General features: G+C 37.8%; 1 protein-coding gene across 6 annotated transcripts in view; it reads left to right on the top strand.

Annotated features, from left to right (window-relative positions):
* Positions 1-27,887, top strand: part of LOC124619921 (uncharacterized protein T19C3.4) — a 284,127-nt gene that overhangs the window by 205,153 nt on the left and 51,087 nt on the right. For 5 of the 6 annotated variants that reach the window (XM_047146561.1, XM_047146562.1, XM_047146558.1 and 2 more), the window contains one exon: positions 21,870-22,020. In XM_047146561.1, the coding sequence (XP_047002517.1) occupies positions 21,870-22,020 (151 nt within the window). The remainder of the gene's footprint in view (positions 1-21,869; positions 22,021-27,887) is intronic. The other variant, XM_047146559.1, reaches the window with a different exon arrangement.

Here is a 27,887-nt window from a genome sequence, read left to right on the forward strand (position 1 = left end):
ACACAACTCAGTTTCTTGATCCATTTATTTGTTCTTCACTTAGTCAGCCTTCCAATTCCCATTTTCTGGAGTGCTTCACAGATCTTGCTTCTAAGTACACTGTGGTATGCCTTCTCGATGTTCAGCAACACTATTATTAAATCCTGATCACATTCATAGTCTCTCTATTGGAACTGCCTTAGATCCTCTGTCAACCTTCATGGTCTAAATCTGTACTGTGATTCTTGAAATTTTCCCAGCATAAACAGTATTCCATGAAGTTTCAGGATTGCAGCTCATAACGTCGACTTCTTGTCATGATATTTCAGCTGACATTGTTAGTTCACATCACTACCTTTATACAAAAAAACTGGCCCGAAGACACATGCACAGAGACAGCCACTACATGAGCAGCCTCCACCGAGTTACATGTCTTCTTTGAACACACTGTCGGAATGCACACTCGTGGAGTTTTAATTTGGATGTCAAAATGAATAAAATTAAATTTCGCTAGATATGTCATTGGTCATAAAATATTTTCTTTCTGAAGAAATTAAAAGTATCACCATGCCCCCTGCCTTATCCAGTTGAAAGCCACCATCACGGTTAATAAGATCTTGCACTAAACACATTTTCATTGATTCCTTAATAATTTAGTCCCAGAAGGATGTCTCCAAGGCCAAGATCTTAGCATCTTCATCGTCCTTCTACCTACAAGCGAGTCTGAGTGTGTCTAAAACAAAAAACCGTACAAATAATTGAATGAAGAAATGTTTTTTCATTTGTCTGCAACTTATTGCGCATTCATAAGTAACATCTTTGCTAAGTCTTATGTTTGATCAGTGTTTCGATTAAAAAAAAAAAAAAAAAAAAAAAATAATAATAATAATAATAACTTTACAGTTTCCTGGGGCTCTTTCATCATGTAGTTATAGAGCATGTAGTGTCTCAAACACGCATACACGTGCGTGCCATAGATGGAGCGGTATTCAAAGAGTGCGTGTAACTCAACAGAAGTCACTCGTGTAGTGGCTGTCTCTGCACATGCGTCTTCGCACCTAGTTTTAGTATAAAGGTAGTGACATGAACTAGCAATCTTCAGTGTTCAATCTCACCCGAAGATGACTGAATGGTTGTCAACCAAAATGTTGTGGCAGGAAGTAAACGTCATCCGAAACTTCATGGAATAAACCCATATTGTTCCTCTGTCTTCCTCTTACCATCTTCCACACACTTTTTTTCCAGAATCTTCTCAAATGCCTTGGCAGCATGACAGAGCGAAGTAACTCCCCTTCTTAAAAATCAGCACGATTTCCTTTTTCTAGTATTCATGTGCCTTGCTTGCTTTCCATGCTGTTCTCCTGACCTGATAGAGCCATTGCACATCAACAATGCCAGCTGCTCTCACCATCTCCACACTTACTTCATGCAGTAAGTACTTTTCCTTCTTTCGTGGTCTTTTTTGCTCACACTACTTCTGTCCAGATTAGGTCCATCTCAAAATATTCTACATTCTCTGGCTCCTACAGTAATAATGCCAACTTGGGAAGACTTTGTACTTCCTTGCAAGTTAGCTAAACAGAATCTCAATTGTAGTTAATTAGCGAATGGTAAGATAACTTTTAAAAATATCCCTAAAAGATAGTGCAGAGTTTCTCTAGTGCTCAAATTACAAAATATAATCTGTCGTCGGATAGTGTTTTTGATCTGTTTTGAGATTTCTGAAGACATTTGCAGTTATTTTCTCTTATTGATGTTTGTGTAAGGTTAGCTTCTAGTTCATATCCACTGGTTTTAAATTTAATTCCTACTGTAGTTGTATGGGTGAATTTTACAGTATATTGTATTATGCAAACACAGGTCAAGACTCACATTCTGAATGACCTACATACACTGAATGGCACTTTTCATTTCATCTGACATTACTTTTGAAATGTCGTTATTTTCATTATTAATTATCTGTTTCTGATTCATCTCTTGAACTATATAAACATTGAAAGATATCCTTTTATCATTGCAACTTTCATTTATTTATTTATCTTTTTGTGTGTTACCCTCTTGAAGGTAAGCCTATCTGTCTCTTTGTGAATTTTTCTGTTATCTTAGCTGTATAATCATAAGTAGTTGAGAATACAGGCAGTTAATAAAATTTAAAAAATCATTTTAACCATGCCTCTGACAGACTATCAGTTTATGATTGGAAAACACTGTTTCATACATAGCATTAGAAGTAAAAAAACTCATTGTAAAGATAATATTCCCGTAGTCTGTAGACAACTGTTGCAGTTGACAAAAATATTGTGACAGTGAAGTTATCTGGTTGTGTATAACAGGTGTGGGTGAAATCAACGTAATTGTTGGATGTTTTTTCAGGCCACCCAATTCTGCGGTGACAGTTCTAGAAAATCTCCTGTCAGTAGTGTGTAAATACCCAGACTGTCCAATACTAATTGGAGGTGACTTTAACCTACTAAGTACAGACTGAGCTGTCTATGGATTCATTACAGGGGGTACAGACTGGCAGTCTTGCAAAATACTTTTGAACATGTTTTTCTGAAAACTGTCTTGATTAACTAGCTCAGCAGTCCACATGCAATGGAAATATCTTTGACCTTGTGACTACAAATAGGCCAGACCTTATTGACATCATCAGTCTAGAAACAGGGATTAGTGATCATGACATCTTTATAACAACTATAATTATGGAAGTTAATAAATCTGTGAAGTAGGCTAGGAGAGTGTTTCTGCTAGATAGAGCAGATAAGCAGTTGTTAGCATCTCACTTAGTGAATTGATGTCACTTAGTTCCAGTAAGATGGATGTACATTAATTATGGCCAAAGTATAAGCAGATTGTAAATAGAGTTCTGGAGAGTTATGTGCCTGGTAAGTTGATAAAGGATGGAAAAGATCGAGCATGGTTTGATAATGAAATTCGGAAAATGCTGAGGAAGCAGAAGCTGTTGCACTCTCAGTTCAAAAGAGGATGCACGAATGATGACAAGTGAAGGTTAGTAAGGATTCATGCAGCTGTGAAAATATCTATGCATGGAGCATACAACAGCTTCCTTAGCAAAAGATCTGGCAGAGAACCCAAGAAAATTCTGGTCTTATGTAAAATCGCTAAACGGGTCTAGGGCTTCCATCCAGACCCAGTCTGGTGTGACAGTTGAAGGTAGCAAAACAAAAGACGATGTTTTAAATTTCACTTTCAAGAAACTGTTCATACATGAGAATTGTACAAACATACTGTCATTTGACCATCAGACTGTCTCCTGTAAGGATGACATAGCAATAAGGAACCATGATGTAGAGAAACAACTGAAACATTTGAAAGCAAATAAATCATCAGGTCTGGATGGAATCCTAATTCAGTTTTACAAAGAGTACTTTATGACATTGGCCCCTTACCTAGCCTGCATTTATTGTGAATCTCTCACCTAGCACAAAGTCCCAAGTGACTGCAAAAAAGCACAGGTGACCCCAGTATATGAGAAGGGTAAAATAATGGATCTGCAAAATTACATACCAATATTCCTAACTTTGGTTTGCTGCAAGAATTCTTGAATATATTCTCAGTTGAAATACATTAAACTTTCTTGAGACTGAGAAGCTTGTGTCCATAAATCTGCATGGGTTTAGAAAGCATCGCTCGTATGAAACTTAGCTTGCCCTTTTCTCACATAATATACTGCGAACTATGGATGAAGAGCGAGACCGATTCCATATTTCTTGATTTCTGGAAAGCATTTGACACAGTGCCCCATTGTAGGCTGTTAAAGATACAAGCATATGGAATAGGTTCACACATATGTGAGTGACTTGAAGACTTCGTAAGTAATAGAACCCAGTATGTTGTCCTCGATGGCAGGTGTTCAACAAAGATAAGGGTGTCATCAGGAGTACCCCAGGGATGTGTGATGGGAGTGTTGTTCTCTATATACATAAATGATTTGGTGGACAGTGTGGGCAGCAATCTGTGGATGTTTTCTGATGATGTTGTGATGTATGGTAAGGTGTTGAAGTTGAGTGACTGTCAGAAGATACAAGTCAACATAGACAAAATTTTTAGTTGGCATGATGAATGGCAGCAGCTAGCTTTGAATGTGGAAAAATGAAAATAAATGCAGAAGAGTAAGAAGTACAAGCCTTTAATGTTCAGATACAGTATTACTAATGTCTTGCTCAACACAGTAAAGTCATTTAAATTCCCTGCATAACCTTGCAAAGTGATGTGAAATGCAACAAACATGTGAGAGCTGTGGTAGGTAAGATGGCCAGTCAACATTGGTTTATTTGGAGAATTTTAGGAAAGAGTGGTTCACCTGTAAAGGAGACTGCATATAGGATGCTGGTGTGATCTATTATTGAGTACTGCTCTAGTGTTTGGGATCCATGCCAGGTCAGATTGAAGGAAGACATTGAAGCAATTCAGAAACGAGCTGCTAGATTTGTTATTGGTGGGTTCGAACAACACAAAAGTGTTACGGAGATGCTTTGGGAACACAAATTGGAATCTCTGAAGGGAAGGTGACTTTCTTTTTAAGAAACACTATTGAGGAAATTTAGAGAGCTGATATATGAAGCCGACTGCCACATGATTCTACTGCTGCCAACATACATTGTGCTTAAGAACTATGAACATAAGATACGAGAAAGTAGGGCTCATATGTAGGAAAGTAGACAGTCATTTTTCCCTCACTCTATTTGTGAGTGGAACAGGAAAGGAAATGAAATGACTAGTAGTGGTACAGGGTACCCTCTGCCAGGCACTGTATGGTGGCTTGCAGAGTATCTATGTAGATATAGATGAACTGTTATCCTATGAGAATTATCTGTGCACTTACGTGATCAGTTACATAGCAGCTGTTCAGTACAACTGGGGAAACAGCAGTTCTTTTTAAAGTCATCTCTTTTGTCTGTTTTATGTATTTACTTATATCTAAACACACATGCAATGTACAATCTAGCAGAGTATTGATTGTCAGTAGTTTTTGACATTCATTTAATTTGTTTTAAGTCTTTTCAGTTCAATATCTGGAGGTTTCATAATGAAATCCATCCATGAATGAGTGAATAAATGAAATTTATGATGTAACACAACAATAGATAAACATGTGCATCATATGTTTGCATTTTACTATGCTCATAAACATAGTGAGCATTCACATTAGCCTTACCACCAAGTTGAAGTACTCTGAAGTTCAAAGGTTTTTCACTGAGTGATAACAATGATAATCATTTAAGGAGAAAATGATGGATGTCATATCGCCACTTGACTAGAAATTGGTAGCCGTTAAATTTTATTGACATGTCTTTGGTGATCTCATGCAACTGGTAACTGTAAAACTTTATTAATATGGAAACTTCTTAGTAAAAAGGAAGTTGAGTATGACCCTGTACAGATTACTGATGTGTGTATCCCAGAATTCCTTTCAGACAAAAGGGTAAAAGAATGCAAAGACTGCTACCCCATATTAAAGAAAGAAATTTGCTTAATGAAGTTTTGTTTAGCATTTGCCAGATACTAATAGATTTATATAGATTTATGGATTCTGAGAACCACTGTTAGATTTGGAATTAAGAAGTGTACTATTTGCTTACCTGCTTACTCATCTCTACTTTGGAGTGTTGACTCAACATCTTTGTAAAACAACTTATCTCATCAGCAAACATCATTTTCGGTGCACTGTTTAAAGCCTTTGGCAGGTCAAATGTGTATAAAAGTAATCTTAAGTACTGACTGCAGAGTGAGGCAGTTTTTTTTTATCTTTCTGCATTCTTCATTCTCACTCTGTGTTTCTGAATGTGCCAGTGCATCTGTGTACATTATTTTATTTTTATAAAGTTTCATTATGTAGGATTGGAAAGTCCAGTACTCACACTTTCCTATAAACTGTATCGCACATTTTTCTTGGCAATCAGACTGTATCATAGTCATAGATAAGGATGAGCCACTTGTATATGTATAAAAAGGTTCCTGGTAATCAAGCAGTTGTAAATAGGCATTCACGGGGGCACATGCACAAAGACAGATTGAGTGAGAAAGAGAGTGAGTGTTCAGTCAGTGAAGAAAAATTAGGAGAAACAGTTGTGTAATCACGAATTTGCAAAGTTTTGTACAGTGGTACGAGGGAGTGTCATGAACAACATACTAAAAACCCTATTGTGTGTGTGTGTGTGTGTGTGTGTGTGTGTGTGTGTGTGTGGGGGGGGGGGGGGGGGGGGGGTTTAAAGATAACTTTTTAATAAAATGTTCCCCAGTACAAAATTAACTACATTACATTTCCTACAAAAAGGTCCTGTTCATTTTTCTCTAGGACTAATAGTTTCCACATTACAGGGGATGCTAAAATCGTAGGTTATTCAAAATAGTGTTTTAATGGTATTACATTAGTGATTACTGTTAAATGAAATGGGGTTAATACCAGAGTTAAATGTGTGTACCATGATTAAGTGTGAAATTATGTTCTGGAGATGTAACAGCGTGGAGGGCTGAGGGTGATGGGTACAAGCACAAGGAAGGGTAGAAAAGAAGATTGTGTTCATGCTTGTGCCTCCTTAGGTCTCCAAACTGAAGAGCAAGGTGGTGATTCCCCACTCTGTCTACCCCACTACATCACAAGGAGCTCCTGCAGAACACTGGAAGGGGGTTTTTGGGTTTAATTTCCACTAAGTGTGATAATACCACATAGTGGAAAATCCAGGGCAGATTGTAACAATATAATGAAAAGGATAGTTGCTACTCCCCATACAGCAGAGATGCTGAGTCGCAGAAAGGCACAACAAAGACTGTCAGAAAGTTAGCTTTTGGCCAACAAGGCCGTTATCGAAAATCGACAACATACACACAGTCGCGCAAATGCAACTCGCACATACGTGACCACAGTGTCTGTGTGTGTGTGTGTGTGTGTGTGTGTGTGTGTGTGTGTGTGTGTGTGTGTGTGTGATTTTTGAGGCTTTGTTGGCCGAAAACTAACTTTCCGACAGTCTTTTTGTTGTGCCTTTCTGCGACTCATCATCTCTGCTGTATGGTCAGTAGCAACTATCTTTTTCATTATATTGTTGATACCACATAGAATACAGATATTAATTACTAATAATACTAATACAAGAAACATGCAAGTACAGAATCTATGAAAATTGCTGCACATTGTTAGAGGGGGAAATTGAGTCAGTCATCCTGTGCAGTGGCTGCAGCTTTCTTCTTGGAAAGACAACTTCTCTCATCACAACCGCTGCTTGCTTTTCGGCGGACTGGCGGAGTATAATTCCCCAGCATTTCCTGTCCAGTTCTCAGTGTGACAAGACAAAATAACTTCAATGAGTACATGTGTATATAGTGGAGTTATTTTCTGTTTATTTAATGAGTACTTTTTGCATTCATTAAACGAAACATGTCGCTATGAACAGTAGCTGCGTAGTGCTTAATTTGTAAATGTGATATTGTGAGTGACCTATGTAGTGTTGGTGGGAAAGGGATTGCATTGGTAAACATAGTACCTTGTTGCTGTCTATCATTGACAGTTTATTATAAAGCCTTGTAATTATAGCTTAGTCACTTAGTGAACATTTAATGAATGACCAGACAGTTACTATGCTTCCCTCACCGTTAATTCTGTTACTTGTGATTGCATAAATCTCTTCCATTCAGGAATTGCTGGCGCTTGTTGAGTGGACTGCACTGAGGGTAGCCACTTACTACACATTCACAGTATACCTTCCAAGGCAGCTGTGAATATATCAGGTGGAATGGGACTGATTATGTTAAAGTCTAGAACAGTAATTGGCTATAATGAATTTCGTAACTTACACTGAAATATCTGAAGTTCCATAACTCCTAGGTGATCTACTTCTGTTGCAGATGGAGGAAATTTAAGCATCTGTGTTTCTTCAGATTTTGGAAGAGTTGGTGATGCATTTGATAGTCCTCATTCAGTGAAAAGTATTCGAGCCAGTGATATTAGAGATAATGAAATTGAAATTGATGTTGTCAAATACATACCGTATTTTCTCGAATCTAAGCTGCACCTGATAAATGAGACTCGAAATAAAGGAGAAAAAAAAAAAAAAATCCCGAATCTAAGCCGCACGTGAAATTTGAGACTCGAAATTCAAGGGGAGAGAAAAGTTATAGGCCGCACCTTCAATTCGAAACAAAGTTGGTCCATTGTAATATGAAACACAATTTAGGTCGAATGAATGACGATACAGCTACAGTAGTTTGGTTCGAGTCGTAAGCTTAGCAGTTAAGCTTTACCAGGTAGCTGGTAGCCATTGCTATGCGTCAGGCGCTCCGTCCGTATTTATACGGGTACCCCTCCTTTTTCACGTGCTTCGTCTGGTTTGAATCGTTGCTTATTTTGCTTTGATCTGATAAGTGCCATTTTCTTTGTTATAGGTGTTTACGACACTCGAAGCTGAAAATGCATTACTGTACTGTGTCATGCATTGTTTATCGCATTCTAATAGTGCTTGTTTACGGCCTGTCGCCGCTCGCGGCATGGCTTGCTTTTGTGCGCGCTACCGCCGCTTACAATTTTTTTTTTTTTTTTTAAAAAAAAGAGAGGAATCGTCTCATTAGCGAAACAATGGCAAGAGACTACTATTTGTTGTTACTTACACTGCTGCTTTCTTTGATAATGATCAACAAGAACCAAATAATACACTGTGTATGATAGAACATGTTCTGAACGAGAGTTAGGCGAAAATTTTTCTCAGTTTGAAAATCTTTGAGGCCGCTTCTTTAGTACATCAAATTCTGCACAGAAATTAGTCATCTTAAATTTAAAAATCTAGTCAATTGCCGTGCTTCATTTCTGACTGTATCAGTATTAGGCATAAGAATAATACAAATATAAACATGACACGATATGTATATTCTTCCGCATTTGCTGTTGTCTCACTCTAATTTCATAGTTAATTAGGCAGACAGCGTTTAAATGAGATAGCAGCAAACATGAAAGAATACATGGCAAAATGTGTATATTCGTATGGTGAAGAGAATACTGCATGTGATTCACATTTCATCAGGTTCCCATTAGCAACCATCTCTTCTCACAGGTAGGAAAAAATTCAGAACGTAGAGTTGGCCATGTTGACAAACATCCCAAACAGTCTTGCCAGTCGGATTTTCATAGTGCATTGAAATTCTGCTACATTCGAAGATGAACAATACTGAATTTGTATTTACTTCGTTGGATAATGTATGAAAATGCAGTGGTTGAAACTCGGGGCAGAGAAAAAAAAGCTCGTCTTCCACCTTTTTTAAAATTTATTTACTGACGCAGAGGTTTTGGCGCCAGTATTTATCTTTCTGCCTACAAAGCATGCCTGTGTAGCGCTACATATATTCGATGGTAGAAGTTAGTTGTGGCGGCACCTACCAACATTTTTCAGAACTTCCGCTTGCTTTGCACTCGATTCTAAGTCGCAGGCGGTTTTTTGGATTACAAAAACCGGAAAAAAGTGCGGCTTAGATTCGAATAAATACGGTAAGACAGTGTGTTACACATGGGATGGGCTCTTCAGTAGCCAGACAGTTGACAGCTCCAGCTTTTGAATTTTTCACATAATAGCACACTTGACAGCTGCAAATAACTATTCATTTAATAAACTGAGAATAACTCCACTACATAAACACTCACTCAGTGAAGATATTTTGCTCACATAAGAGAATAGGACAGGAAATGCCGTGGAAGCGTAGGTTGTAAACAGAAAGTGGAGCAACACTTACATTGAGGTAGTTGCCTTTCTCAGAAGAATACTGCCACTGTTCTGTGGGATGAATAAGAATAAATTTCCCTCTACCAATGCAGAATAGCGTGCGTAGATTTACAAAGATTTAGTCCTGATGTGTTGCTTGTGTTAGTACTATTAATAACTCTTATCAGAATTCCATGTAATGTTAATGCACTTTGTGAGAAATAAAGACCCCTGGGCATGTCTGCACACTGTAGTGTCTTCTTGTGATGTAATAGGATAGACAGAATGGGGAATTACGTGCGTGCTCTTCCATTTGCAGATCTATGAAGGAGGGAATTGCATAACCACAATCTGTTGATCTACCTTCCCTCCATATTTCTATCCCCCCAGACCTGCCCCCTCCACCCTTTTACACTCCCAGAACACAGTTTCTCTCTTAATGTGGCTATGTAGCACTTAAACACTGTACACACATTTACTCTTTGTTCTTAACCCACTTCATTTAACAGTAAACATTAATTTTATACCATTAAAAAACTATCTTTATAATCTGCAATTTTTCCATCCCCTGCAATTTGGAAACTATTAGTCCTAAAGTGAAAAGAATGGGACTTTTGTGTAGAAAATATAACATACTTTAATTTTGCACTGGCAAACAGTTTTGGTTGAAACTGTGGATTTTGAGTTATCCAAGAAAAACATAAAAAAGTGACCTATTAACGTCCTCCCACCCCACTGTTCATACCACATCAGTGGACATTTTTGGTATGTTTTTCATGGCTCTCCCTCTGACCGCTGTTCAAATATTTGCAACTACATAATTTTTTGTGCTATTTCTCTGTTTTTGGTCTTTGTTGACCGGGCTGAGAGCAAAAAGATCAGGTTTTGGATCAAGAGATTCCCAGATCACTTGAATGATTGCAATAATGCAGTATGAAAGTGCCTACGATATCTGTTATATACACCCTCGCAAAATACTGAATCTCCATTGCAGTACCATTGCGGAACAATAATAAAATCATATATAAAGCAACAAATCACCAGTGAATGAACTTACTATATTGAAAGTATTCATTGAGTCATTCATTCCTTCATTGTATTCTGTATGTCCCATCATGATGAAGAAACTGCAGGAATGTGGAAAACATTGGGCATACATCAACAAAAGACAATCGATTCCTAGAGCATTCTTACACTGTACTAACAAACTGTCACTATGCAGCCTAGTGCTGTTCATACTTGCGCCAGCGAAATGTAGCTAATAAATATAGAAGGAAAGTTACTACTTCCTCACTTTATTAGGCACCTACTGCTTATCTGTGATTGGTAGTTTAATGTTTATTTGATTGAACTGGTATTTTTCTAAGAAAACAATCACTACTTCTGTAGCAACAGAGGCCTGTTTGCAGTGCAGCACTACTTGTCATGCAGCTTTGAAATGAACAAGCAATGGATGTAGGCAGTCACATAATTTGTAAAAGGAATAAATAAAAATGTGTGATTTTAATTTGTTTTCTATTGGTTATGATTCCCTGTTTCTTGCTTTATGTCAGCTGGCTACTTGTTGAATACCTTTGCACCAGAATATCTAAATCCATATTTAACTATAGACTAGGAGCAAAGACCAGTTGCTGATTATCTTTGTCTCTTTTGTTGTGATTGAGTAGATCGCTGTTTGGCAGAAACTGACCTTTATTGTTGGCTACAAAAACCATTAATGAGTAAATGTAGAATTCTAATGTCCTTAAAAAGGGTTGTATGAGATGTACAGATTTCTACTTTAGGCAACATTCACACTGTTTGTTTCTCCTGAATAAACACTTTATTTATTCTAGGGGCATTTTTCCAGAAGATAATGCCGTACAACAATGGGGAGTGAGAATTTGCAAAGTTGACCTGCACTCTTTTCGTCAGGTCAACTCAGTGAGAGTTGCTTCTAATGACATAACACACACACAACTGCACTTCGTAATTAGTTTATATATTAACTTTATTTTAACTTATTATCACATTGGATCCCAAGGAATTGTACAGAGAGATTTTCATTTGGTATGTGGCTGTTAATGTCTACCTCTAGTGCTAGATGGCTTGAAATATCACAATAAGAGTAGCTGTGAACTATTTCTAGGCGTGTTCGGCTATCATCTGGATTGTGCCTGGTAACACTCAGTTTGGACCCTTGATTATTGTGCTCGTGTCATGAGGAAACATTACGGTTTTTTACTTGCTCTTTAAAGTCATTTGAAAATAATTTTTGTAAGTTAAGAACAATAGTAGGCCTAATATTGATCCTTGCAGTGCTCCACTTGTTATTTCCCCCATTATGAGGTTATTTTCATGCCTATGACACAGTCTGAGACCTTCTGCTTTTTTTTTATGAAAGAAAGATGCCAACTGTGTAAGAGCGATGGCATTAATTCCATAACATTTCAATTTGCAAGTACAATTTTTATAGTCTGCGCAGTCAAAGATTACAGTAAGGTCACTAACACCAGGATAATTTTTCCTGTTCATTTATGCCAGGATTGCATTTTTTAGGTGTTGTATTTATTTTGTCAGAAGGATCCTTTACAAAAGTGATTGAGAGGAGTGAAGTGGGTCTGTAATTACAGGTGCTTTGCTTAGCTCCAGTTTTAGGTAGGTGTGTTACTACAGGTAGTAAAGTCTGACAAGAAATGTGGTCCAAGTCATGGACTGATTACAAAGATAACTGAATTATGGTCCTATTAAGTCAGAACAAGATTTTAATACACTGCTAGAAACATCATCAGAATTATTATTTTTGGTGAAATCATGAACTTGTGATTTGCTTAAACATTGTATTTTTGAAATTAATGCCTGTTGGTGTATTATAGATTATTTGTCAATAAAAATGAGAAAAATACCTGAAATTGAGCTCGCTGTTTAAAGAGGTTGTTGTCACCAATGCTGATTTGTTGGGATATGTGCATGTGGCTGTCAGAATTTTATACTGATATACCTGCTATATTAAGATACAAAAAGCTCTAGCCTTCCTTTTCCTGTATAAGAGGCTCATATTTTCTTTCTTTTTTTTCTTTATCATCATTTGTTAAGAAAGTGGAGTAACAAACAGAAAATAACTGAATTCAGGATTATTATTTGAGACAGATTTTTGTCTGTCTGTCGAGGAGTTCCTTGAGAAATTAAGCTGATCCCTGTGTTATATTGTGTTTTTAAGATTAATAAACACTTAATTTTGTCTATTATTACTTTTCTCTTGTAACTTCGTGTACTGACACATTCTATGACCATGGAGATTTGCCCTCAGTTCGGTCCTACGGAACTAGGTGTGCAAAATAATAAATAAATACATAAGTAAATGTAACAGACTTGGGAGTGTGCTAAGTTTGTTGAAACTGTAGGTTGGGTTGTGTGTTATCAGTTACGATCAGTTAATTAGTCAGTTGATTTGATGATTTGATTTGATTTTAACAGGGAAGCTAAAACTGCTTAGGTCCAACCCGCCACTGCCCGCACCGAAACTAAGTTTATTGTGCGGTATTGCTCCCTGTATATCTAGTAAAGCCAACCAACGCCCTTAAATAGTGCAAGGAGTCCCTCTACCAGTTTTTTGTTAAGCACAATTTCTTCAGGTCTAGTTGTCCCGAAGATTCTGTATCTTTTACTCTCCAGTGCCATGCATTCGAAGATTAGGTGTGATGCAGTTTCTTCACCCTCATCACAGCTCCTACATTTAGGGTCCTCTTCTGTTATACCCATTGTGTGTAGGTTTTTTTTTTAAATTCCCATGGCCGGTCATCAGTCCAGTCATGATCTCTTTCCTGTTCAATCCCAGGATTATAGAGCTTCTCTTAAAACATGGCTTGGGCATCATTACCTTACCATGTTTTTGTTTATGGTTCTTCGTCCAATATCCTACGTGCTGTTTCCCAAGTCAGTTCCGTAGTTCTAATTTGATCATAGCCTTGGTGATTGTCAGGACAGGTTCTGATCCAATAAATGGACTTGTTTCCCCCATCCTAGCTGTATTAACACGATTCATGTTGTCCGTCGCACTTCACATAGTGTAGACCGGGAACTGTCTGCTAGGCATGCCCGATGTAAAAACTGACTGGGCACGGCCCGTGCTGCTTGAGTTGTTGTTGTTCCGCCGGCAGAGGGCACGGCCGAATTCTTGTGTGCCCTCTGGTGGACGGGACTTTACTTGCGGCAACTACCGTCCGTGACACGCCGTGCCGATGTGCGCCACCCGCGATCTTTCTGGTGGCTACTGCACTAGCCTATCTGTTGGCTTGTTCATTGCCACAGAGCCCTGAGCGGCCAGGGACCCACACTAGGTTTACCCTATTGCTTCCCCCTAGCTCCATCAGAGCCCTGTGGCATTCTGCAACCATCTTAGACCTTGTTGCAGGACTTACCAATGATTTCAGGGCTGCCTGGCTCTCTGAATAGATGTAGATGCTACAGTACTTGTAGCACCTACGCGTATTCTCCTCCACACTTGCCCTGATTGCAGTAATTTCAGCTTGGAATACAGAGGCCAGTTTTCCTAGAGGGATGATGCCCTCCAGTCTTGCCTGAACCCCATACACCCCTGCCCCAATGCCTTGGTCTATTTTCAACCCATCAGTGAACCAAACGATGTGTCCTGTATGGTGTCAAACTGTTTTTTCCCACTGCTCCTAGTCAGTCATTTAGTTAGTTACATGTTCCATAGGCTATATGAATGATTCTTTCATCGAAATGATGCGGAATGTGTCAGTTTGCAGTATGTATATTCATGATTAGGTTTTTTTTTTTCTGTCTTTCCTTTTTTTAAATTAACAAGTTTTTAAGTAAAAATTCAGGAGTTGTCCAGGAGAAATGATTTTGAGTTAGATTTAAAACTTGCTTTGCTACCTGTCAGAAATTTTATGTTACTTGACAAATGATCAAAAATTTTTGTTGCTGTATATTCAATGCCTTTCTGACTCACTGACATCTTTAACAATGAACAATAAAGGTTATTTTCCCCTCTAGTGTTGCAGCTACGTACATCATTGTTCTCAAATTGTGATGGATTATTTGATGAATTTCGTTAGTGAATATACTTGATGTGATGGCACAGTTAAAATGCCTAGCTCCTTGGAGAGGTATCTACATGATGTCCATGGGTGAACATGCACAATACTCTTACTGCCCACTTTTCTGGAATCAATACTTTCTTTCTAAGTGTTGAATTACCCCCAAAAATTATTCTGTACTATGCTATTGAGTGTAATTATGCAAAGAGCCAAAATTGCTGAACTTAATTTTTTGACAAGCTCAGTGACATGCTTCTTCCCAATTGAGTTTTAATCTACACTGTTTACTAACTCCTGATCATGAGCTGCATCAATTGTTTGTATGACTCTATTTGTTGTACAGAACTGAATATAATGTATTTTTTTCAAAGTTTGGGGAGAATCAATTTTTATGAGAACCACTTAATAATTCTTTAGAAAACATCATTTACCAACTTTTCTGTTGCTTACTTTCTAAATAGATTTAGCATAATATATCATCTGCAAGAAGTACCTATTTTGCTTGTTGAATGATAAGTGGAAGGTCATTCACATAAATAAGGAATAGGAATGGACCCAAAATTGAACATTGTGGGATTCCAGTTGTGTTTTTTCCACAGTCACTAAAATATTCTACCTTTCTCAAAGTGTCTGAATTATTCAGCACAACTTTTTGCATTCTGTTTGTTAAGTATGATTCAAAGCAGTTGTACGAGGTGCATTCAAGTTCTAAGGCCTCCAATTTTTTTTCCTAATTAACTACTCACCCGAAATCGATGAAACTGGCGTTACTTCTCGACGTAATCGCGCTGCAGACGTACACATTTTTCACAACGCTGACGCCATGATTCCATGGCAGCGGCGAAGGCTTCTTTAGGAGTCTGTTTTGACCACTGGAAAATCGCTGAGGCAATAGCAGCACGGCTGGTGAATGTGCGGCCACGGAGAGTGTCTTTCATTGTTGGAAAAAGCCAAAAGTCACTAGGAGCCAGGTCAGGTGAGTAGGGAGCATGAGGAATCACTTCAAAGTTGTTATCACGAAGAAACTGTTGCGTAACGTTAGCTCGACGTGCGGGTGCTTTGTCTTGGTGAAACAGCACATGCGCAGCCCTTCCCGGACGTTTTTGTTGCAGTGCAGGAAGGAATTTGTTCTTCAAAACATTTTCGTAGCATGCACCTGTTACCATAGTGCCCTTTGGAATGCAATGGGTAAGGATTACGCCCTCGCTGTCCCAGAACATGGACACCATCATTTTTTCAGCACTGGCAGTTACTCGAGATTTTTTTGGTGGCGGTGAATCTGTGTGCTTCCATTGAGCTGACTGGCGCTTTGTTTCTGGATTGAAAAATGGCATCCACATCTCATCCATTGTCACAACCAACGAAAAGAAAGTCCCATTCATGCTATCGTTGCGCGTCAACATTGCTTGGCAACGTGCCACACGGGCAGCAGTGTGGTCGTCCGTCAGCATTCGTGGCACCCACCTGGATGACACTTTTCGCATTTTCAGGTCGTCATGCAGGATTGTGTGCACAGAACCCACAGAAATGCCAACTCTGGAGGCGATCTGTTCAACAGTCATTTGGCGATCCCCCAAAACAATTCTCTCCACCTTCTCGATCATGTCGTCAGACCGGCTTGTGCGAGCCCGAGTTTGTTTAGGTTTGTTGTCACACGATGTTCTGCCTTCATTAAACAGTCGCACCCACGAACGCACTTTTGACACATCCATAACTCCATCACCACATGTCTCCTTCAACTGTCGATGAATTTCAATTGGTTTCACACCACGCAAATTCAGAAAACAAATGATTGCACGCTGTTCAAGTAAGGAAAACGTCGCCATTTTAAGTATTTAAAACAGTTCTCATTCTCGCCGCTGGCGGTAAAATTCCATCTGCCTTACGGTGCTGCCATCTCTGGGATGTATTGACAATGAACGCAGCCTCATTTTAAATCAATGCCCATGTTTCTATCTCTTTCCAGTCTGGAGAAAAAAAATCGGAGGCCTTGGAACTTGAATGCACCTCGTATGTAAAGCAATCAATAACATAAAACTTGAGTTTTTCCTAGAGAGTTTCATGATTACACAATCAAATGCCTTGGAAAGATCATAAATAATACCAACTAGCAATATTTTATTCTTTAAGGCTTGAACTATTTAATGAGTGAATATATAAATGGCACTCTCAGTTGAGCAACCCTTCTGGAATCCGAACTGTGGTATGCTTTGTAAATTGTTTCCGCTTAAGTGTGTGACTACTCTTAATTACATTACCTGTTTGAATATTTTCAAGAAGGATGTCAGTAAGAAAATTGGTTGATAATTGTTTAAGTCTGTCTTGTCACTTTTTTTTTATGAAGTGGTTTAATAATTGCATATTTTAACCTGTCTGAAAAAATTGCCTGCACAAGTGATGCATTGCATGTATAGCTAAGGTCATTGCTTATTAAGCTGGGTCAACTTTTCAGAAGTCTGTTTGAAAGTCCATCAACACCACATGAGTTTGTTTTCTCGAATTTTTATTATTGTATTAATTTCACTAAATTATGTTGGTGCTACTTCTACGTGCTTAAAGTTTTGTGGAATGACATTTTAAATATATTCTCTTACTTCTTGAACTGAACCATTTAATCCCATATTTCCTGCTATGTTTGGATGGTGGTTGTTAAAAGTACTTTCAACTTGCGAATTATGTCACAACATTGTCATTTAGTTTAATTGTTATAGAATCTTGTACACTGACTGGCTGTTCTGTCCTCTATTTGACAATGACCCACATAATTTTAATCTTATTATCAGCATTATTTATTTCTTTCAGGATGTGCATACACCTGGGCATTTCAATAACTTTGCTTAAAATGCTACAGTAATTTTTGTAGTGTGCAAGTAATGTCAGATCTTGACTTACTCTGGGCTTTACATAAATTTTCCTCTTCATCTTACAAGAGATTTTAATTCCCTTAGTCACCCGTGTTGGATGTTTTGGATATTTGTTTAGGGATGTGACTTTGAAATATTGACACAAATTTACTGTGGAATAAACTGAATTTGACATTAGCATCTTTTTGTACATGTACCTTGTTCCATACCACCCGTTTTAACTTACTCTCAAAACATTGTATCCTGTTCTCATTAATAATACTAACTGCTTTGTGTGAACCAGCATTAGGTTTTTAAGCTCCCATAACATTTACTTTAATTAATTGTGCATCATGATCAGATGTCCAGTAGCAGCTGGGTACCCATAAATTGCTTCCACATGAACACTGTCTATAAAAAGGTTACCTGTCATTGTCCAACTATTTTTCTGCACATGAATTGGAAAACTGACTACTGAAATTAGATTGAAACACCTAGATAATAAATTTAGTTCATTTTTCCTGTCAGTATCTTTTAAGAACTCTACATTGAAATCTCCACAAGCTTCTAACTGTTTCTTCTTGTCTGACAGGTAGCTTGATAATGCATCTAGATTTCTCATAAATAGCTGAAAGTTTCCTAGAGGGATATGTAGACTATTACAATTATCAGAGAAGTATTCTTCAGTAACAGCTCAGAAGCACATGCTTCTAGGTTCTGATCAACACAAAAACTATTTCTTTCAATACTTTTGACTTTGTGTCCAACCTTAACATATGTTGCAACTCCTCCTTTTTCTATGTTAAACTCTACACAAAAATGGTGCAAGTCTATACTCCCTGATACTTAACTTCTCCGTCCTTGTGCTTACGTGGTATTCACAGATCTATTACTTCAGAATTTTTCACATCATTTAGGCATACAATAAGCTCATCTATCTTGTTTTTCAACCCTCTGATGTTCTGATGAAACAAATTAATTTTATTTTTCTGGGAACTGTTACATATACTGTTGTCTTGTACAGCTCCCCCCAAATTTCTTTTGCTACTCTGTGTCTGTAACCTGACTCTAAGCTAAAAAAATGTGGCCCTTTGATTCCATTAATCACAGGGTTGTTATCTTGTCTTGTCTCTGTGCAATGTGCTCAGCTACTCTTTGCTTCCCCCTTGTATTCAGTTGCAGGCCATGATTAGTGTACCCGATCTCCCAATTGCAGCAACAGCCCCAGCACAGATATGAGACTTTGTTTCAGTCAAAAGCAATTCACTTAGCTCTTTTTTCATGTGGCTAACAGCTGTGTTAACCCAGGGCTGATCATATCACTGCAAAACTTCAACGAACCCCACACTGTTGTGAACTATTGCTGCTCCTATTTCCTCCAGGACCCTTTACTGTGTTGCTAGCCAGGCTGTTTCCTGGTTCTTGTACTGTAAGTACCTTATCCTCAGCATCAGAATCTCTCCATAAAGGCCCCTGTGTTGTCTGTCATCTGGCTAAGCTTCGCACTAGAATTCACGATGCTTGTGGCCTGGTATTCTAAGACTGGCTTTTCCTGTAGCAATTGGCCTACACTTCTCCCATGACTGCTCCATAGCAAGGAGAGTCTTTTCTTTCCACATGACTTTTTCATTGGCCTAGCCTTAAAGTCATTCGTACGAGAATGCTTCACCCTATTAAACTCAAAAACTGGTGAATTGTGTCTCACACCCTGAGTCATGCTTGATAGGAAATTATAAGTTTTAAGGGCTGTGCTGAGATGCCAAAATATATTGTTTACAGGTAAAAATAAATTAGAAAAAAAGTCTGCAAGACGGAATGTTATATGTATAGGGTGAAGCAGCTAAGACCCCAACTACATCCAAAACGAGTAAATGTGTTGCGATGTAGCTTTGCTAAGTTATGGTGGATTGTGTGGTGAATTTTCTGACCTGTGCAAGTAATTTTTAATGTTGATAACTGCTGAATTATGACAACAGCTTAGTTTGTTTAAAATGGGACTGTATACTTTTATCTTTTGGGTGGACAGAGCCTTTGAAGTAAACTTATAGAATTTTATCAAATAGTAACAAAATAAGTGTGTGGTAAACCACTGTCCCTGATCAGGTGACAAACCTCTGCCCTACAGTACCAAAATAAACACACGTGACTCGGGGACTGTTTGTATGTGTACCTCAGTACTTCATGTCCATCGGCTTGTGCTCTGCTGTTTTAGCAGTTGGACAAGTTGCTCATGAAGTTCTTCAGAGTTACACAATGTACGTGACATTGGAAAAAGTGGATGTAGTTTTAGTTTGTGGTGGGTGTTGTTGATCAAAACCTTTCCAGCTGAGGGAGTTGCAGCAGGTTATAAGCAATGTAGTAAAATTCTGATGTGAGTGTGTAAGCACCAACATCTAGGCATGGCATTAGTGTGGCATTCATGTCTTTCCAATGTGTGTATGATAAATGAGGAAATGTGAACTATGGCAACATTATCATCAGATCCATCCAGACAGGACCAATGTACTGTTATCCTTTTCTTGGCTGCCAAAGGACAAAAACCAGTACACATCCATCGGAGAATGGAGAGTGTGCAGGGCAGCATGTCTGTTGAAGAACCACTGTTGCAGAATTATCACATGCCTTGAAGGGTTGATGATTCCTGTCGCATGAGGGTATGCAGCAGGCAGTTACGGACTTTTTCATGCAGCAGGACACAGTGTTTTACAAATGGGTATTTTCATCCTGGTATGTTGGTGGGATGATTGCCTCAATGCTCATGATGATTTTGCCTGATTGGCATACCACTGATTCTGGAGAGAACTTGTGCAGTTTTATTATGAAAGATATGCCAAACCATTATGATCTGTCTTTGAAAGTGTAAAAAAACACAAGAGTTTGGAAGTGTTAGATATAAAATATCATTCTTTGCAAAATGCACTACTAGTTATATCAAAATCCGTGTCAGCTGAGAGAAGTGGATAAAAAACTACCTTGGTCTGTCAATGCGTGGTGTAGGCATTTCAAGAATTGCGCGATTCATCTATATTTTATTGATCGGGTTCCAAATAGCTACAAATGTGTCTACAATTCCTAACAGATATGCTGCTGTGGTTGTTGGAAGACATCCCATTGGCCATAAAGTTCTCTATGTTGCAGCAAAATGTTGGGAATCCTACCCGTCCTGCACAGATAATTGCAAAGTATCTTAACAGAACATTTGGAGATTGTTGGATAAGTTGGCCAGGAAAAATAAAGTGGCCTGCATGCTCATGAGACTGAAAACCTCTTGATTGTAGGAAAAATTAAAACACAATGTAAACAAGGAAAACTAACAAGTCATTAAGATGGAAATACCTTATAACATGGGCCTGTGCTGTGATAAATGCAGGTACAATTCAGTGTGAAGTAGTATCTGTCCAGAATTGTATATATCTGTGCTTTGGGTCAACCTTTTGAGTGCTTGGTATGATAGTTATAATAACACTTGGAGAATGTAAACAGGAATTCTTGGAAGAAAGATTACATAGTTTTCATGAAACCCTATTGGATAAATTTAGAGAACCTATATCCAAAGTTTTCTGTGCAGCCATTATGCTGCGGCCAATGAATATCTTTTGTAGGGCCCATGAGAAAAAGATAAGAGAGATTTGGGTGCTTACAGAGGTGTACAGGCACTCAATTTTCTTTTGCTCAATATTAGAATGGAATAAAACAGAAAGCTCGTGACACTGGTATGATTTACCCTCTGCCAAGCACTGTATAGTGGCTTGTGAAGCATTTCTGTGAATGTAGCTTTAGATATAGATGTAGAATAAACATGCAAATTGTACATAGGTTGTATCTGTGCTTTTATTTGGTACAGCAGAGTAGACAACTGTGCAGACAGCAACACAGTGGTTTGTAATTATGTTATTTTGTTACTATCTGATCAAGTTCCACACATTATGCCACCAAATTTCTCCTGGAAGGACCTTTCCTATGCCGCAGAAAAAAATACATAGCTCCATAAAAACAAAAACAACAGTGGTGTCATAATTCAGAAACTATAAATGCTAAAAATTACTTGCATGTGTCAGAGGATTTACCATATTATACTATTCACAACTACTTATTAAAAACCACTCCTTGATATATTTACTCATTCTGGATATATTTTCGGTGGCTTGTTTTCATTGCCTCATTCTGTGTGTGTATTTGTGTGTGTCTGTTTTCAAGGAATATGCCATAATGTTGCAGCAATATGTTGTATAAATTTTTGTTGAGGTATGCTGATTATATCACTACCTGAAACTGTGTTGCAATTTTTAATCTTGCAGGGTGGCGGTGGTCTTGTGCAGCAATTGAGACGCAGTTACAGTCTGGGTGATCTGAGCTCAGATGTTGATGGTGACAGCAACAGTGGAAGAAAGGCACTACCAGAGGCTCAGGATAGGAACAGAGATCGAGAACGGGTTGCGTCAGGTGGAGGTGCATTATTTTAGTTTCAGACTTGTTTTCGTATATTGACAGTATTCCATGACAGTTCTTAAGATGTCAGACAGCCTTCAATGTTTGTGTATCCTATCAGTGTGATTACAGTTTAAATGCTAGGAATGTCAGGCCAGTCATAAGACATTTTCTGAATTCAGTAATCTGGATTTTAGCTTCTCTCACATTTTACTAATTCTAAGGGTGTTCATCAGACTGCAGTGTTTGATTTGAGTGATTTAGTTACAATAATGGCTGTCATAGATACTTCATGTTAGTTATGCAGATGTACAGTACCTTCTTTTGAAGTGGACCATAGTCATCTTCTACTAAGCAAGGTGAGGCATTGGCTAAGTATTGGAGTATATCTGGAAAATGCTAAGTTCAAATATATTTTAGTCAGTCTCAATATTAGAGAAGGAAAGTTGCTGCTTACTATATAGCGGAGATGCTGAGTCGCAGATAGGCACAACAAAAAGATTCACACAATTATAGCTTTTGGCCATTAAGGCCTTTGTGAACAATACACACACACACACACACACACACACACACACACACACACACACACAAATGCAACACGCCCACATGACTCTAGCCTCAGGTTTGATTTTTGCATGATTTTAGTCAGTCTCAATAATTTTTTTTTTTTTTCACTGTTATCCAGAATTGCTCTACGAGTGCTCATCTTACAAAATTACTGAAGTGTGTGGGAGCCATACCAAATAGGACTAACACAGAATATGTAACATATTCAAAGAAGGCAGTTTGAGTGATCTAAGGTTCGTTTTGCTCAAGGGAGAGTGTCACAGAAATGTTGATAACCTGAATGGGCCGATGCTCAAAGTTAGGTGCCATTTATCCTGTGATAGCCTATTTCCAAAGTTTTAACAACCAGTATTAAGTGAAAAATCTAGAAATGTACTTCAGTCTCCTGTGTAATGCTCCCATGGGGACCAAAAAGATAAGACTAGACTAGTTACATCGTGCACAGAGGCATTTAAGCAATCAGTCACTTCCTGCCCACTTTGTGATTGGAATAAAAAGTGCTACTAAGTACACTCTGCCCTGCACTTTACAGTGGTTTGCAGAGTATACATGTAGATGTAGATTGCTATGATAGTTTATTCTGACAAAACCATGGGTGAGTCTTTGTCGCATCCTCCTCTGACTAAAGTGGTGCTGTTTTTCTAATAATCCTACTATTGAAACAATATTAATCTTCAGCGAAAACTCCTCAGTTGCTAAGCTGCATCTAGAGCTTTTGATGACTCCCATTATCAGTGGTAAAAATCTGTGTGTGTCAAAATTCTGTGTATATAAGTAGAAAATGTGAAGCTGCTGGAATGTTGCAGAGGTTGGCTTGGTAAAATTTGATACATACTGACCACCATGCAACGCTCCCCATTGGACTAGTCATACTGGAGTGGGTGAGTGCATGTGTGAGTGTGATGTGGTCATTGTAACCAGTGCCATTGTGTTCACTTTTGTTACCACTGTTTATGGCCATTGTAACTTCTCACTTCAAGTTCAGTACACACTGCACCCAGAGAATAACCACAGTTTGTTTTAAAGTTGTTGTTGCCAAGTTGAAATTCTGCTGCACCTTTCATAATGAAGTCCCAGTATGGTGCTTTATGGGCCAGGATATTTGTTTCTTGGAACCTTATTTAGTGAAAAATTTCAAAGATGTGCATTGTTGCACCTAGTTTAATTATCAGTGTTTTACGTGGAATTTGTTGCATTCATCAGTCAGGTACATAAAACATCAGCTTGGTGGCAACAACTGTAACAGAGACTGTGGTTACCGGACAGTGTGCATGGAAAGGTCAGGCAGACCAGAAATAAACAATTGCCACAGATATGGCCATGACGGCATGGGGATCAGTGCCCACATCACCATCACTCCTATTCAGTTGATCTGATGATGCATGTGGCTCTGTCTTCCAACCAATAATGTCCATAGATATTGAATTTGACATGTTAGGAAATACTGCAACAAGCCACAAGTTTTTTAGAAATGATTTTATTATACCTGAGCCCATCGTCAGATGGTAGTGTGGATTTCCTGGCAAGTTTTACATTTTCATCATAAAATATAACAAATTTTTTGTGATTACATAGCTTACAATTCTGTACATTCTGTACAAGCTCTACACATTGTAGTTATTTCATGAAATGCTCTCCTTATGTGTTACAAGAGAGAGGTTGGATTCTGTTTTCTGATCCATACTGATTCATGAGCTAAACTAAATATCATTATTTTTTGAAGTAAGTGCAATGTATATAGCTTACATACAATGTAAAATCTTTTGTGAACTATGTAATCACAAAAACTTTATTATACTTTAGGACACAAATGTATAATGTGCCAAGAAATCAACACTACTGTCTGACAATGGGCTTAGGCCTGAAACTAGTAACGATACAATAAAATCATTTCTAAAAAAACTTGTAGCTGGTTGCAGTATTTCCTACAGTGTCATTTACAAAAACAGCTGTGGTGTTCTCTAACCATAATAGATAAAATAATATTGAATTTTACCAGGTCCAAGTCCAAAACGTTCTAGAAGCTTTCCATACGTTACATGTATAGGGATCATCAGCGTGTCCTGGTGGTGTAAGTCATCAAAAGACCAGGGCCAGTAACAAAACTGATGTGGCTCACCAACTGATAGGTTTTTATCAAAGAAATCTGCCGAATAAAATTTTAATGTCACAGATTTATCATGCTTTACTTTTCCATTCCTATAGCTAATTCTCTCTTTCTCTCTCCTGTTTTTAGTTATAATAGTAGTATTTTACTTGTAATTTCTCAAGAGATCAGTTTATTCTTCCTGAATACTTCACTAGCTCTACCTACAATCCAGAACTTGATTTTTATATCTGTGCAAGATTGTGAAATAGTGTAGTTAATACTTATTATAATTCTTACTAGCTTATAGTTCTGCTTTATGATGACAATAAAATTTGTACTGTATTAGCTGAAAACTCGGTGATTCATAAAATCTTACTCACGTTTCTCTTACGGTATTTATGTAAATTTGTTTTTCCTTAAACTATATTATGTCAGAACTTTGGCTTCTCAAAAATAAGATTTTTGGATCATCTGAGGCACATGTAGATCAATTGTTTGTTCCTGGTATTGTTGTGGCATCATTCTTTGTATTGCCATTATGACAACTGTGTTGAACATTTGTCAGAAGGTGATACTATATGCTGAACTGAGAACTGAATCAGAATAACTGAGCCATGCAAGCTGGTTCTCTTAGAAGAACACTTCCTATTAAAAGCAGATGCATGGATTTGAGTCCCAGTCTACCAGTTTTTCTTAATTCATCACAAATGTTCAACACAATGTGTTCTCTGCGGAGAATACGACACCTCAGATTGATCCAATAACTGATAATCATATTTCCGACGCAGCAGTTGTTAGCCTTTGTGAATGTTGTACCTCTCCTTGCTCTTCTATTTTACTTGACTTTTCCCTCCAAATTTAACTTAGTCAGCGAGTTTTCATCTTAATTTCCTGTTTTATGACTGAATTCAAATATGAGATGTGGTCAAACAGTGAGGGAAATCCTATTTTTCATAAAGGATGTTTGTTTATTTATTTATTTATTTATTCATCAGCACCATCATCAACTTCAACTTTGTCTCCTTCAGAGTAATCCCCCTCGGATACAATGCACTTATGCCAGCACTTTTTCCAATCTAGTAAGCACTTCTGAAACTTAATTTTTGTTATGGTGTTCAGCTCCTTCAGCAATTCTGTTTTTATCTCATCAGTGTAGGGAAAATGATATCCTTTCATGATTCTCTTCACCCTCGGGGAAAGAAAAAAGTCACTGGGGTCATGTCCTATGAATACGATGGCTGAGGCAAAGTAACAGTTTTGTTGTTTGTCAAAAATCACAAACAGGCATTGGGGTGTACATGGGAGCATTATCGTGATGCAATTTCCACGAGTCCTTTTGCCACAATTCTGGTAGTTTTCTTCAGATCACTTCACACAACTGATGTGTAACTCCCAGGTAGTACTCCTTATTGACCGTATGACCGTGAGGCAGGAACTCATGGACCCTATCCCTTTTAATCAAAGAAAAGTGTGAAAAGAACCTCACATGTGTTCGAATCTGTTTATTTCCTTTTTCAGGCAGTGTTCATTGGGGCGATTGGACCATGGTTTCGACATCATATCCATGTTTTGGCAGCTGTTATAACCTCTTTCAGATGCTCTGGATCATTGTCAGCTTCACTCAGCATTTCCCGAGTGATGCCTGTGTGACTTCGTTTTTGGTTGAAATTCAAGAATTTTGGAATAAACTTTACTGCTACACATTTCATGACCAAAACATACAAAACAATTGCTTGGCCTCAGCCAAAGGATATGCTAGCATCTTAAGCAACCTCTCTGATGGTGATTCGATGATCATTTTCTTTACTTGTGGTCCATAATTGATATGCTAGGGTGTCCAGGGTGGCTATTGTCTTCAGTGTCTTCTTGACCCTCTTTCAACATTTATACTACTTGGAACTCTTGTCTTACTCGTAACAGATTTGCTAAAAGCCACACTCAACCTTTTGAATGTGGTGCTTCACTCAAGTTCATTTTTTTAAGCAAAATTTAATGTAAATTCTTTGATCCATCTCTTTTGCTTAGCACTCAGAAACACGTAAAAACTTTTTCACTGTTAACAATAAACTAAATATTCAAAACAGCTGAAAATCCAAACATATATCAGGAACATACGTACTAACAAGATTTAAAAAATAATGAATATTGTTTCTGTGAAGTCCTCAAAATTCTAGAATTCTCATTAGTTTTTTTATTGCACCTCATATTTTTATTACATATTGTGATTTATAGGGTATTCATTTTGATACTTTTCTTGTGACAGCTTCAGTATCCAACAGACCCAGTTGTGCAAGCAGCATTTGCCTAGCGATTTTTTTGTTAAGGAGAAACCAGTTAAGATCCCCCAATGTCGTGTTGGCTATGAATATATTTTTAATTTCTTAATGCAGTGATTCCTGTTGTCTCCAATGCCATTCTACCAATAGTCTTTGCTGACTTCCATCACAAGGAAGCATATATAGATAAAAGGTACTGAATCTACTGCCATACGCCGTACAGGATTGAAACTGCAGGCATTGCTGTTATTAAATGGACCATTTGAACATGTCTAATTAATTAACTCATAGCTTCATGTAGCAAAACATTACTCTGGTTTTGCTGCACAAGAGCCCACTATTAACTATTGTAGTGACCTGCTCTAATATTTCCAGTATAAGTTACTTAACCCTTGCAATACCAATGTATTTTCAGTAATGTAACAAGGAGTCATTTTATGCCCACAAAAAAATAAATTAAAAAGAAACAAAATTTATTGATTATTGTTGACTTATATTAACAACAGACTTTTTTAAAGAGGTACTGATTTGTAAATAGCACCTATAACTTGGAAATATCTTTGAGTACACTCTTAGAAATACCAAGAAACTTTCAATAACATGTATTACAAAGGAGGGTGTATTTTGTGACCACCACAAAAAATTCTTTTTAAAACACATCACTAATTATTATGGACTTTTACTCAAATATACTTTTTAAAGAGATGTTGATGTATAAGTAGTGCCCTAAATCTGAAAATATGGAATATGAGATTCAAACAATGGAAAATCCAGGATGGAATGTAACAGTGTTGTGGAAAGGAACGTTGTTACTCACCCTATAGTGGAGATGCTGAGTCGCAGATAGGCACAACAAAAAGACTGTCACAAATATAGCTTTGGGCCAGTATGGCTTTCATCAAAATTAGATGACAAACTCACACATACATACTAATGCAAACGCAACTTGCGCG

The sequence above is a fragment of the Schistocerca americana genome, chromosome 6 (assembly GCF_021461395.2).
Source record: "Schistocerca americana isolate TAMUIC-IGC-003095 chromosome 6, iqSchAmer2.1, whole genome shotgun sequence".
Taxonomy (NCBI): Eukaryota; Metazoa; Arthropoda; class Insecta; order Orthoptera; family Acrididae; genus Schistocerca; species Schistocerca americana.